The sequence below is a fragment of the Lampris incognitus genome, chromosome 1 (genome assembly GCF_029633865.1).
Source record: "Lampris incognitus isolate fLamInc1 chromosome 1, fLamInc1.hap2, whole genome shotgun sequence".
In the NCBI taxonomy this organism is placed as follows: Eukaryota; Metazoa; Chordata; class Actinopteri; order Lampriformes; family Lampridae; genus Lampris; species Lampris incognitus.
This window is the reverse complement of record NC_079211.1, coordinates 105,771,896-105,784,822: the sequence shown is the minus strand read 5'-3', so window position 1 is coordinate 105,784,822 and position 12,927 is coordinate 105,771,896. Positions and strand designations below refer to the sequence as shown.

Sequence of the window (12,927 nt, the reverse complement as noted above, 5' to 3'; positions counted from 1 at the left end):
TGAAACCCAGACTGTACAATTTCCATCTGTGTCCAGTTTAGATGAACGTCTTTTTAGTTTTATTTGCACATAACATTTATAAAAACCGCAGGCATAACTTTTTGCTTTTCTTGGTTTGATAAAAACTTTGATAAGTGCGATGGGTGTAAAACTTTCCACTTAGTAAAAGAAATGTTCGGTCTTGACTCTATAACCTTGATCAAGGTTAAAGAAAAAAAAAAGGTGAGAGGATAGAGGAAATGTGAACAGCGCAGGTCATACATTGAAATTACCCCCCCACACACACACACCATGTAAGGCCTGTTTCAATTTATTTCTGTAATTTTGTTTTAGTTTTGATCTAATTTTGTTCTTTGAAGACTGGCCTGTCAGCTTTACGTTTCCTGTTGCGCAGTATCCCCCTGATAATTAAATGTTTTGTCTTCTTTAATTTGGACCCAAGCTGTTTTGTGCGCTCCTCACTATTTGTTTGCCCCATGCAGTCGGTTTTCTTCTAGGTTAATTTTTCTTTGTATTTGTCATTTGTTTGTGCAACTAAGCTAAAGCTGAGCTCTAGACTGTTGTCTGGGGGTGCTGATTTAGGATCAGATTTTTGATGGCTCCTCATCTCATTCAGTGTGGTCTTAAAGGCTCACGGTTCTGCCCTTCCACTCTGTAAATGTGGAGTTAGGATCGACTACATCAGTGGGTGTTTGCAACTCACCCTATCTTACCAGCATTATGTGCAAAGTGGATAATGAATACCAAATGCCACATGGACTTTCCGAATGACATATAGAACACTCTTTGGGATGCTCTCTTATGGATATTATTAGATACACTAATTTTTAAAGAAAACTTGTGTTCTTGTGTGTTTATGATGAGAATCCCATTAAGACAAGTTTCTGGTATAGTAGAACTTGGAATTTTTTTCCGCCTCTAAGGCCTGGCTGGTAAACTCACCAAGCCCAAGTTCAAATCAACCAGCGATCAGTGTTTGGTTTTAATCTCTCATCCCGATTTTATGTTCTGTGGTTTCTCTTCTCAATCACTAGCATGATGGAGCATGTTCTTCTTTATCTTATCAGCTGCCCATGTTGGGCTGGCTGGTGGAGATGGGCACCCCTCCCCTTGATGATGTCCTCTACAGTGACACCAATTGTGATTGCACACGAGGAAATATGACACCCTGTCAGGTTGTTTTCTGGATGTTTTCACCGCCCATGGATGACAGCTATCAACTCTTCACTGTTCTCATTGTGAGAGGCAGGCCCAGCCCATGATTCACATTACTCAATGATATAATACACAGGTTGAGCTAATCTCTGCTCAGCTTATGCTTTTGAAAAGTAAACATATGTGAGGTGGACAGAGAGCTGTGAGGAGGGGTCTGTCTCTAAAACCAGGGGTGTCGAGATGCAGCTCAGACCACACAGTTTGGAATCTGTGTAGTCCTTGTCCACTGACATCGGACTACCTTGAAATCTTTGATACTGTCTCCAGTTGGGGCAGGGCTAGCAGTGCAGCAAGGCTGAACATGTCAACTGAAGGAAGGTACCACAATTGTATTTATTTCTTTGAAAGCGGGTTGGTGAATGCTATCTTGGTTAGTGTTTAAATGATGGCACGTAGACTTGTCTAAAGCTTAAAAAATCAATTTGGGTTAGACTACTCTTTGATAGACTTGTGCCGGTGGATGATAGGATAATACATTGGCGATGTGATATGCCATTGGCAAAGTTTACAGGGCATCTTTCGCCATCTTAAACAGAGGCAGAACGGTCTAGCATTGGATATAAACAATGCCTGAATTGATAAAAGTGTGTGCTGCTGTTGATTGAATCACCAATACTAGGAAACTAATCCTACATTGTTTGAAATCATTCATTATCCATCACAGAGTTCACCTGGCGTTAGCATTTGTATTCACCAGGCATGGAATAGTTTGCCAGCTAGCAACAGAGGGTTTAGTTAAATGAAAAGTAATTTTTAGCCGAAACAGTTGTCAATACCTGCAAGAATATTGCAGATAAAAGCTCAGATATAGGTTGGATGCTTTAAAGTGATGACATTGGCAGAGACATAAAAGTAGTCCACAGGGCCCCCCTTGGACGCTGAGGCCCCCCCCCTTTTCTCTACAATTGTATGCGGCCAATTATCCCAGTCTTCCGAGCCTTCCCAGTCGCTGCTCTGCCGATCTGGGGATGGCTGCAGACTACTACATGCCTCCTCCGATACATGTGGAATCGCCAGCTGCTTCTTTTCACCTGACAGTGAGAGGTTTCGCCAGAAGGATGCAGCGCGTGGGAGGATCACGTTACCCCCCCCCCCCCCCCGAACAGACGTCCCGACCGACCAGAGGAGGCACCCCGACCGACCAGGACACATACCCACATCCGGCTTCCCACCTGTAGACACGGCCAATTAATTGTGTCTGTAGGGATGCCCAACAAAGCCGGAGGTAACATGGGGATTCAAACCAGCGATTCCCATGTTGGTATGCAATGGAATAGACCGCTATGCTACCTGGATGCCTCGAAGCAGAGGCTTTTTGCATATATGACTTCTGACCACAATTTCATGTCATCTAGAGCCTTTATTTATACTATATGTGGTAGCCAGCACATTCTTAAAGGGAGTTTTTTTTCTGTCAATATGTTCTTGAGACAATAGTTACACAATTTTGATTATGTAAACCAACAACATTACAGTTTAGCTTTATGCACTTTATGATAGAAATCTAAACAAGGAAACGTTCATAATTGGAAAAAAACCCAATGCTATTCAAGGATTAACATTAAGGTTTTTAGGCTGTACCGAATACAAGAATAACTTAATTAATGAATTCAGTAATGTCAGTTAAAGGCAATTAATGACCGATGAGGTTAAATTGTCAACATCTCTCATACATCAACCTCATAGTACATACGTATACATAACGTAAGGGAGTACCCATAGGCATAACTTAGTGTTGTAGTCCATGTAACCAATAACCAAGTACTGTAATCACAGAACACAAGAAATTCTTTACTCAAATGTGTCAGCTGAATAGAACCTTGAAGGACACATTTCAAGACTACACATTAGCAATTGAGAAAATACTAAGTGACTTACACTTTGACTTCTTGTGAAGTTGCTCCTAATGTCCACCTTTCTTTTTTGGTTGCCATCCAGTCCGAGCATATCACCAAACTAGCCTGATTGCCACGCACACATACACACGCTCACATGCACACAGACTCTAACGTTAATGCAAAACCTCTAAGAATAAAGGGCAAAGCGAAAGTCTGATAACAAAATTCGTCCAGCTACTTAGGCATAAAGAACGCCGACTCTGTGATGACCCAACTGTTGCAGATGCACATGGTAGTCTACTAAATAAAGCGTAATGGGATAAGGATGGTGTCCTTCTCACTTAGCCTACATGCACATCTACTTGACGGAGTGTTGGTGCTTCTTACAACCAGATGTAGCTACAGCCTCTCACACGCTAGCAAGTAACAGCAAAGCCAATCCTATTAACGATGTTGGGTAGGGAGGCAGGACGAGATGTTAACCATTTGTGTACCAAATACATATGCATTAACTAGACACTGACAGACAACAGTGGTTATGTTTTTATTTTTTGATCAAAATCATTGCTAGGGATAATTCAGTAGTCGCTGAATTTTAGTAGGGACATGTCCCTACCAAATTCTACACCCTTGATGATATAGAACTTAAGCATTAGTTGTAACTTGAGTTGTGTAGTCAGCAGTTTTTTTCCCTGTGCTTTGGGTTTCTCTCCCCATCAAGTATTATAAGGCGAAAACAGCACAGGTCTCAAAATCACACATCTTGCAAATAAACAAACATGAACAAATCAGATTTTCCCATTACATTAAGAAAAAAGTAGTCCTGGTTCCTGATTTTGGGAGTGTGAAATATACCATCTTTGTTTACCGTTGTGTTTGAACAAATGGTACACTTCAATCCAGTCAGAGGAAGCTTGTGCTGGTGGAATGAAGAAATATTACATTTAACAGTAATTTTAAATCGGCAAAAAAGTGTAAGGTAGGACTTTAAAAATCAGATTCTGCTTTCCAGGGATCTCACAGGTTGACAATTGGACATTCTGATTAAGGAGCACATTGCCCAATCCTACTCTTTAAGTTTTATTCTTACTGAGTTCTTTAAGCAACACTGACAGGGAGGCGTGTCTCATTTGAGCTCAGCGCTGATGCACTCTTCAATGAAAGTCTTTGTGCCCACTCCATCCTTGAAAAGCCCCCCAACTCATTCCCAATCCAAATCTGTTCTTTTACCCAGCTGACCGAAGGGAAATTTGGTTTGTTAGGCAACAAGCATACCATTGTGGACACTGTGTCTGTCCTCCCCAGTCCAAGGTTTTTGAAATCCTCCCCTTTACAGAGACTCAGCTCATCCTAACAACAGAGGGGCTCCACCATCAGAGCTGCTAGTGTCCTTTCACCAGTAAAAGCACATGGGAAACATTGGACATTGACCATGCCTGCTGGCACTCTTTCCAAATGTCCTCCGTCTCGGGCGCTGTCAACATGACCTGCTACTATACACTGAAATCCTCTTTCCATGAGCCATCAACTCCCAGTGTAAAATGAGTTTTATATATCTCAGATCCCCACCAAACTTGTCTTGTGAATTTTATAAAGCTCCCCTACAGTTTCATTCACAACAGGATTAGGCACACTGGGAGGGAGGCCAACACTAAACATTGGAATCAACTTTATTGGCCAAGTGTGCTTATGCATGCGAGGATTCTGACTCTAGTTTACAGTAGCTTCTAGTACTTACATATGTCAGTCACAAAAAAGGGCAATAAAAAAGAAAAACAAAAGAAATAAATGGAATAATAGAATGCTGGAGGCAAGTATGTATGCACAACAAGGTATGTCACAATTATAGGGTTTTGTTATGGCTGAATAATTTCTAACTTTTTATACTTATATTCTAATATCATATTATATACTAATAATACACACTATACACCAGTCAGCCAAAACATTAAAACCACTATGCCCGTGGGGAGTGAAGGCTAGCCCAGCGTTTCTCAAACCCTTCTGGAGGACCACTTGTCCTGCATGTTTTAGATCTCTCCCTGCTCCAACACAGCTGATTCAAATGATCAACTCGTTATGAGGTCCCGAAGCTACCTAATAACAAAACTGATCATTTAAATCAGCTGTGTTGGAGCAGGGAGAGATCTAAAACATACAGGACAAGTGGTCCTCCAGGAGACGTTTGAAAAATGCTGGGCTAGCCCACCTGGTCCGATCCCACTGAAGAGCTACTGTAGCTCAAATTGCTGAAAAAGTTAATGCTAGCAATGATAGACAGGTGTCAGAACACAGTGCATCACAGCTTGCTGCATATGGGGCTGTGTAGCTGCAGATCGATCAGAGTGCCCATGATGACCCCTGTCCATCATCGAAAGCTCCTACAATGGGCACTTGAGCATCAGAACTGGACCATGGAGCAGTGGAAGGAGGTAGCCTGGTCTGATGAATCATGTTTTCTTTTACATCATGTGGACGGCCAGGTGCGTGTGCTTCATTTACCTAGGGAAGAGATGGCACCAGGATGCACTGTGGGAAGAAGGCAAGCCGGCAGATGCAGTGTGATGCTCTGAGCAATGTTCTGCTGGGAAACTTTGGGTCCTGGCATTCATGTGGATGTCAACTTGACACGTACCACCACCTAAATATTGCTGCAGACCAAGTACACCCCTTCATAGCGACTTTATTCTCTGATGGCAGTGGTCTCTTTCAGTAGGATAATGCACTCTGCCACACTGCAAAAATTGTTCAGGAATGGTTTGAGGAACATGACAAAAAATTCAATGTGTTTCCTTGGCCTCCAAATTCTCCAGCTCTCTGTCCAATCGAGCATCTGTGGGATGTGCTGGAAAAACAAGTCCGATCCATGGAAGCCCCACCTCACAACTTAGGGCCCTGACACACCGTCGGCCAATGTCAGGCTGTCAGTGAGTGTCTGGGACCTTAGTTCTTGCGGTGTGTCCTGCACCGTCAGTACTAGTCAGACCCCTGTTGGCAGCTTTTCGACCAATTCAGTATGTTGAATCAGTGATGCCCGCCGGTGGGAGAGATCACTCCGATTGGCTGTTCAGCTTAGCGACTCAGTGCAGAACGTACATGCTAGTTGGTCGTTGGCTGTAGTCTTTGCGGTGTGTTCAAGTGCTACTTTTTGGCCCGGATGGCAGGCGACGTGAGGCAACGCAACAGTCGGCCTTCGTCGCTGCTAGTCGGTTTGGTGTGTCTGGGCCCTTACAAGACGGGAAAGGATCTTCTGCTAATGGTTTAGTGCCAGATACCAGAGGACACCTTCAGAGGTCTTGTGGAGTCCATGCTTCGACAGCTCATAGCTGTTTTGGCAGCATGAGGGGGACCTACTCAATATTAGGCAGGTGGTTTAAATGTTTTGGCTGGTCGGTGTACCCCATGACCTCGGTTGGGATAAGTGGCTTGGATAATGGATGGATGGATAAATTCTATACTATATAACATACTTGTGCTATATTTATAACTAATATATAACATTTGTATATGTAGTTACAATTGTACATTCTTATTGCACATCTGATTTAAAAAGAGGCAGCTTAAAAAGCTTAGCCTACTAGGCCTCACGGAAGGGCACCAGTTGCCCCTTTTTAATATTGCGTGTTTTGGTATTGCGCATACAACTTTGAGTGAACCTTGGTTAATTATCATATCATATTATCGTAGCCTCCTTTTTTGTTCACCTTTTTTCTTTGAGGAATGGCTTGTTGAGTTTGTATACCATACTTTATGTCTGCTTGCTGACCTTAGGTTCCACATTCAAGAGGAATTAAGTATGAAAGTGTTTAGTTTTAATTAGTATGTAGGCAGTACAATGAATTGTCTGCTAACTAGCTTGTTGAAAGTCACAAGTTTTATGTTAAAATGTACTGATCTTGTTCAGACCCTCTTGTTCAGACCGAAATCACCTGTATTAATGCAGAAAAAAGTTGATTTCTGAAATTGATTTTGCTTCAAAATGACAACTGTCTTTTTAGTTGTAGTGTTTTGGTCAAGAGGGAAGAAAATGTAACGTCAACAAAAATAGGGAAATTAACCATCCACATTCTTATTTGTCTGTTAAAGGGGTCACACATTCCAAAGGCCACATTTTAGATCTTGTACTGATTTCTGGTTTCTCTCTGGTTTCTCTCTCAAATGTCTCAGTTTGGTGGCTATGCCTGTATCGGACTATAAAGCTGTCATTTTCAAAGTCTGACTACAGCTCGCTACTCCTAGTCATTATCCTTAAACACGCTCTCGCATTCTCAATGCTGGCTCTGCAGTTAAATTCCATGATGCTTTTAATTCATCATCATTTAATCCCTCTTTATTCTCCCTCAATCCAGATGCACTATTAACAGAGGTGCACATAAGTGGTGCGCAGGTGCGCATGCGCACTTAAAATATTAAACGAGCACCAGATTCAAGTGTTTTACTGTGCATTTGCGTACCAAACATTTTGCAGTGCAGAGTATGAGCCACTGCTTTTAGCCAATGCTATAGTATGAGCCACTAATTTCTCCAAAATGTCAAAGAAGCAAGCGACATTGAGTAATTTCTTTGGTGTTCCTCCACCTCCACCAAAGAAACGCCATACTGAACCAGAACCAAAGTCAAAGCGTAAGTTTTCTGAGAAATGGCTGCAGGACATCGGCTGGCTTCAAACAGATGACGCCCGCACTGAGATGTTGTGTAAACTATGTCGGGGAAAATCCCACATTAGCGGATAGAAACTGCCACTTTTATATGGGGACGAAAAACTTCAGCCATCCAGCTTTTGATAAGCATGCAAACAGCAGAGAACACCAGAAAGTAGCGGAAGCTATTGCTAACAGGCACAGCCAGGACCAGAGATCCAGCGGCCCGCTCGACACGTGGCAAGACAGACTGACGGAAGAACAACATCAAGCACTGACAAACATGCTCTTGTTGGCCTTTCACAAAGCGAAACATGCACGTCCTATACGTTCATATGAGGAGGATATTCCGCTTCTCAAGAGGTTAGGAGTTAACGTCGGGACTGCTTATCATTCGCGAGAAGGGGGATCCCGCATCACGGAGAGCATCGCTCAGACAATAAGTTCAGAGTTAAGTGAAAAACTGAAAGCAGCTGAATTTTGGGGTGTGCTTTTCGATGGATCCGAAGATATAACAAAAACGGAGCAGGAAATTGTGTACATTGTTTCTGTGTCCCGCAATGGAGAATACAGCTCAGACTTCCTTGGATTAATTAATCTGGGGGCCAACCGAACAGCACAGGACATAGTGGATGGACTTGTGCAACTGTTCAATGATTGTGGTTTAGCGGAGTGGAAGGCAAAGTTGGTGTCGGTATGCAGTGATGGAGCAGCTGTCAACGTTGGAGTTTACAACGGGGTCGTTCCCAACTTACGTCAGATGGTGGATATTGGGGATTCCCTTGTGCATATCCTGTGCACCACCCACACGCTGGAGAACTGTGCTAAATCAGCTGATCGTGCGGTCCCATACTGTGAGTCATTTAATAAATCTATCATCACTTTGCTAAGCTTTTACTTAAAGAAAGGGGGTGCAAAACGAATTGCACAACTACAAAAGATATGTGAGGGGAAAGACATTGATTTTGTCAAACTAGGTAAGTTCCACAACATCAGATGGTCTGCATGGAGACAAGAGACTCTGTTTAAAATATGGAGAATGTTACCAGCCATTCAGATCCAAGTGGCAACAAGTGATGACAGTAGCCTAAAACATATCAGCACAGAGCGTTTTCGTTGTTTCCTAGCCAACATGCTTGATGTTGGGAACATTTTACAGTCACCTCCCTCAGGTTCCAGAAAGACAATCTGACTATTGCTGAATGCAAAGATGAGCTCATGGTTGCTATTGGACAGTTGACGCTACTGATGGACAGTGAGGGCAAGTACAGGGAGGAGACTGTGGCACATGCTGAAGCTGACAGGGATAAGATTGATGTGTTGAGAGCTTTAATTCATGAATTTGAAAGCAGATATGAATCCCTCAAGTCATGCGATCACTTTTTGATTTTTGATCCTACAACTTGGCCTAATGAAATGAAAGACTTCCACGGTTTTGGCAACACAACACTTAGTAACATCCTTGAGAAATATGAGGCCAGCATGCGTGTTGACAAAGATTCAACTTTAAGAGAGTGGATGCGTTTAAAGCAAGCTGGAAAACGTTTGGCAGCCTCCTCTGTGCATGATCTAGTCAATGTAGTGAACACCAGCAACCCAGGCAGTTACTCCAACATTCAGAAAGTCCTTCTGCTGTCTCTTACACTGCCCTTGAGCAGTGCTGCGTGTGAGAGGGGATTTTCACACCTGAATATAATAAAAAACAAGTACAGATCCTGCCTGTCAGACTATCGCCTCTCATCTCTAATGCACGTCCACTTATCTAAGTTCACAACAGAAACCTTTGACCCAAAGCCAGCAGTAGACTTGTGGATGCAAACAGCTAATCGTAGGCTGAAGCAGCGAGAAAGGAGCAGGCCTAGTACATCTGGTGTTTTTGAAATAGAGGAAGACAGTCTGGAGGGGAGTGATGAAGATGACGATGATGTCCTGTAGGATAACAGAACTTTCAGTGCTTTAAATAGCAGTATCTGTTGTGAGTTTGATTTGGTTTTCAGTGTTTGAAAAAGCAGTCATTTGTATATTTAGTTTTCAGTGCTTGAAGAGCAGTCATTTCATTTGAAAGTCACATGTATGGCACTTTAAAGAACAGACATTTTGTTGTAACCTACTGCTTTTATTCATTTTCAATTGAAATTAAAGTACATGTAATGTTATCCACGTATCCCTCATATTTTGTTCATTTTGTGAGGTGGGTGGGTCATGGAAAAATGCATTTAAAAAAAGGTGAGCACCAAGCAAGAACCTCAGGTGCTCCTTTGAGAACCAGACCAAAAGAATTATGTGCACCCCTGACTATTAAATTCATTCAATGATCAGTGCCTATCCATCCTCGACTAAATTGCACCATTTAGAACTAGGAAACAAAAATCAAATAACCTCTCCTGGCTGAATGATCACACCCGTGCCCTTAGAAGACTGTAGAAAAACCGAACGACAGTGGAAGCTCAACAAGTCCGAATTAGCACATAACACCCTTAAAAACCAAATGTTAATTTACCAGCAGGGAGTTAAGGATGCGAGAATAGCATACTTCTCTGATCTAATATTGAGAAATAACCACAATCCTAAAGTTCTCTTCAGGGTAATTGATTCTGTTATTAAAGGTCCCTCCACTTCCATTTGAACCTGATGTTGCGTTGTCTGAAAAATTTCTCACTCGTTTTGTAAACAAGGTGGAGAATATTAGGTCCCAAATCCAGCCTGTCTCTTTTCGTTCCATTCCCTATGTTAATCCTGCCTCTGTCACCCAGTTTCAGCCAATTAAAAAATTCAGTTTTGGAGACGACAGTTAATATGAGCTCCTCGTCCTGCATCCTAGACATAATTCCCACTAAGCTGCTCAAGGAGGTATTTTCTACTATCAGCCCGGTCATTCTGTAAATTCTCAATAATTCTCTGGCCTCTGGTTCTTTTCCAGACATTTTTAAGCATGCCATCATTCACCCATTGCGGAAGAAACCTAATTTAGACCCCCTGTCCTTAAGTAACTACGGACCAATCTCAGAATTGTCTTTTTTATCTAAGGTTCTGGAGGGAGTAATTTCTTCTCAGTTGATTTCTTTTATGAACACTAATACTGTTTTTAATAGTTTCCAGTCTGGTTTTAGAGCACTTCATAGTACGGAGACAGCTCTAGTTAAGGTCACTAACGATCTACTGCTGAATGCAGACAGAGGTGACTGCTCGATTTTAGGTTTTTTAGACTTAAGTGCTGCCTTTGACACGGTCAATCACAACATTCTCTTATATCACTTAGAGACTTGGGTTGGCATCAAGGGCTTGGCTCTTACACTTTTACCTCACCAGCAGAACGTTTTCTGTTGTTCTAGGTAACTCTACCTCCTCGGTGGCTCAGTTGAGTTGTGGTGTCCCTCAAGGCTCAGTTCTTGGCCCCCTTCTCTTTTCTATATACATGCTGCCCCTTGGCCAGGTCATTCAAAATCATGATGTGCTCTACCATTTTTTTATGCTGACGACACTCAGTTATACGTGCCACTAAAACCCACAGATCCTAGCGCCCTAGAAAATCTCACAACTTGCCTCACTGACATTAAATCCAGGATGTCCAAAGTTTTTCTTAAATTTAATGATGATAAGTCTGAGGTCATTCTGTTCGGTCCCGAAAATTCCATCAGCCCTTTTGCTACTAATCTTGGTGGTCTGTCGGGTAGTCTTAAGCAGGGGGCTAGGAATCTTGGGGTAATATGTGATGCTAATCTCAGTTTTGATAATTAAATCAAACATGTTCAGTCATGCTTTTTCCAGTTCAAGTTGGGTAATTTTTATCAATTGCTGATCTGCAAAAAGTTGTACACTCCTTTATCTATTCTCAGCTCGACTACTGTAATGCACTTTATTCTGGTATCAGCAAGGGCTCCCTCCACCGTCTGCAGTTGGTACAAAATGCCACTGCTTGGCTGATTACCAGGACAAGGAGGCATGATCATATCACTCCTATGCTTGCCTCCCTACCCTGGCTCCCTGTTATATTTCGAATTGATTTTAAAATTTTACTTATAACTTTTAAAGCTTTAAATGGTCTTGCTCGCTCCTTCATACATTTGTGATTTATTGACTTGGTATATCCCACCCCCCTCAACCATTAAGGTCTGCAGATGGAGCCCAGCTTGTAATTCCCAGGTCTCGGTTTGTTACAAAGGGTGATCGGGCTTTTGCTGTTAGAGCCCCCACAGTATGGAACTCTCTTCCTGTTGAGCTAAGACGAACTAAGTCTCTAGCTTCTTTTAAATCTCGTCTTAAAACTTTTCTTTTTATGAAAGCCTTTATAAATATTTGATATTTCTTTTTATTTCTACTGTTTTTATTTTTACTCTTATTTGATCTTAGTTATTTTTGCCTTGTCTGGTTTTAGCTTTTTTGTGAAGCACTTTGTAACATTTTTCTAGAAAAGTGCTATATAAATAAAATTATTATTATTATTATTTTTTTTTACCTGCCAACTTGTCTTTTAGAATTTATCAGGACTTATGAATATTGGCAGGCGGAGTAGTCAGGGTTGCCAGCCAAAGTAAAAATTTTTGAATGTTTGGCTTATGAATAATCCCCTGTCCTGTTGGCTGATAACTGAAGACAATAAAAAAAAAAACCCACTGCATTTGCACACTTGCTCACATTAAACTAACATTTAATCTTTCCACTTAACTTTTTATTGTTTTTTGTTGTTGTTTTTTTTGGGTTTTTTTCCCCTCCAGGAGGGTTTTCGGTGGTGTTCCTGGCTCGGACTCATAGTGGTGTGCGTTGTGCCCTTAAAAGGATGTATGTCAACAACGTTCCTGACCTCAACATCTACAAAAGAGAGATCACCATCATGGTAAGAGGAGCTGCATCCCTTTGTCAGAGCACATTACATATTTACGGTTTAGTCTCTTTTGACACGTTTCACAATAGACTAAGTTTTTTTTTTTCTTGCTCCACAATGGATTTGATGAAAATTTACAAAAATATTCTTTGAAAGTGGATGAGGGGTTGGGTGGCTATCCAGGTTCGTCACTGCTTGGCAAAACCATCACACTATTATGGAAATTTCGAGTCATTTCTGATTGAAACTATTGTAGGTGCATTTGAAACTTTTAACGTTGAAATTATTCTAAACCTTTTCCCTTGGGTATTGTACCTACTCAAATATTGTCTAAGCTGGTGTTAAGTGGAGAAGAGAGAAAAAAAGAACAATGATTGTCCACAGTTGGACACCATACCTTGGGGGTATTGTG

At 41.7% G+C, this 12,927-nt stretch overlaps 1 protein-coding gene across 2 annotated transcripts in view; it reads left to right on the top strand.

The window, feature by feature from the left end:
- bmp2k (BMP2 inducible kinase) overlaps window positions 1-12,927 on the top strand; it is a 95,935-nt gene that overhangs the window by 31,050 nt on the left and 51,958 nt on the right. For both annotated transcript variants that reach the window (XM_056287151.1, XM_056287150.1), the window contains exon 2: window positions 12,409-12,527. In XM_056287151.1, coding sequence (XP_056143126.1) covers window positions 12,409-12,527 — 119 coding nt within the window. The remainder of the gene's footprint in view (window positions 1-12,408; window positions 12,528-12,927) is intronic.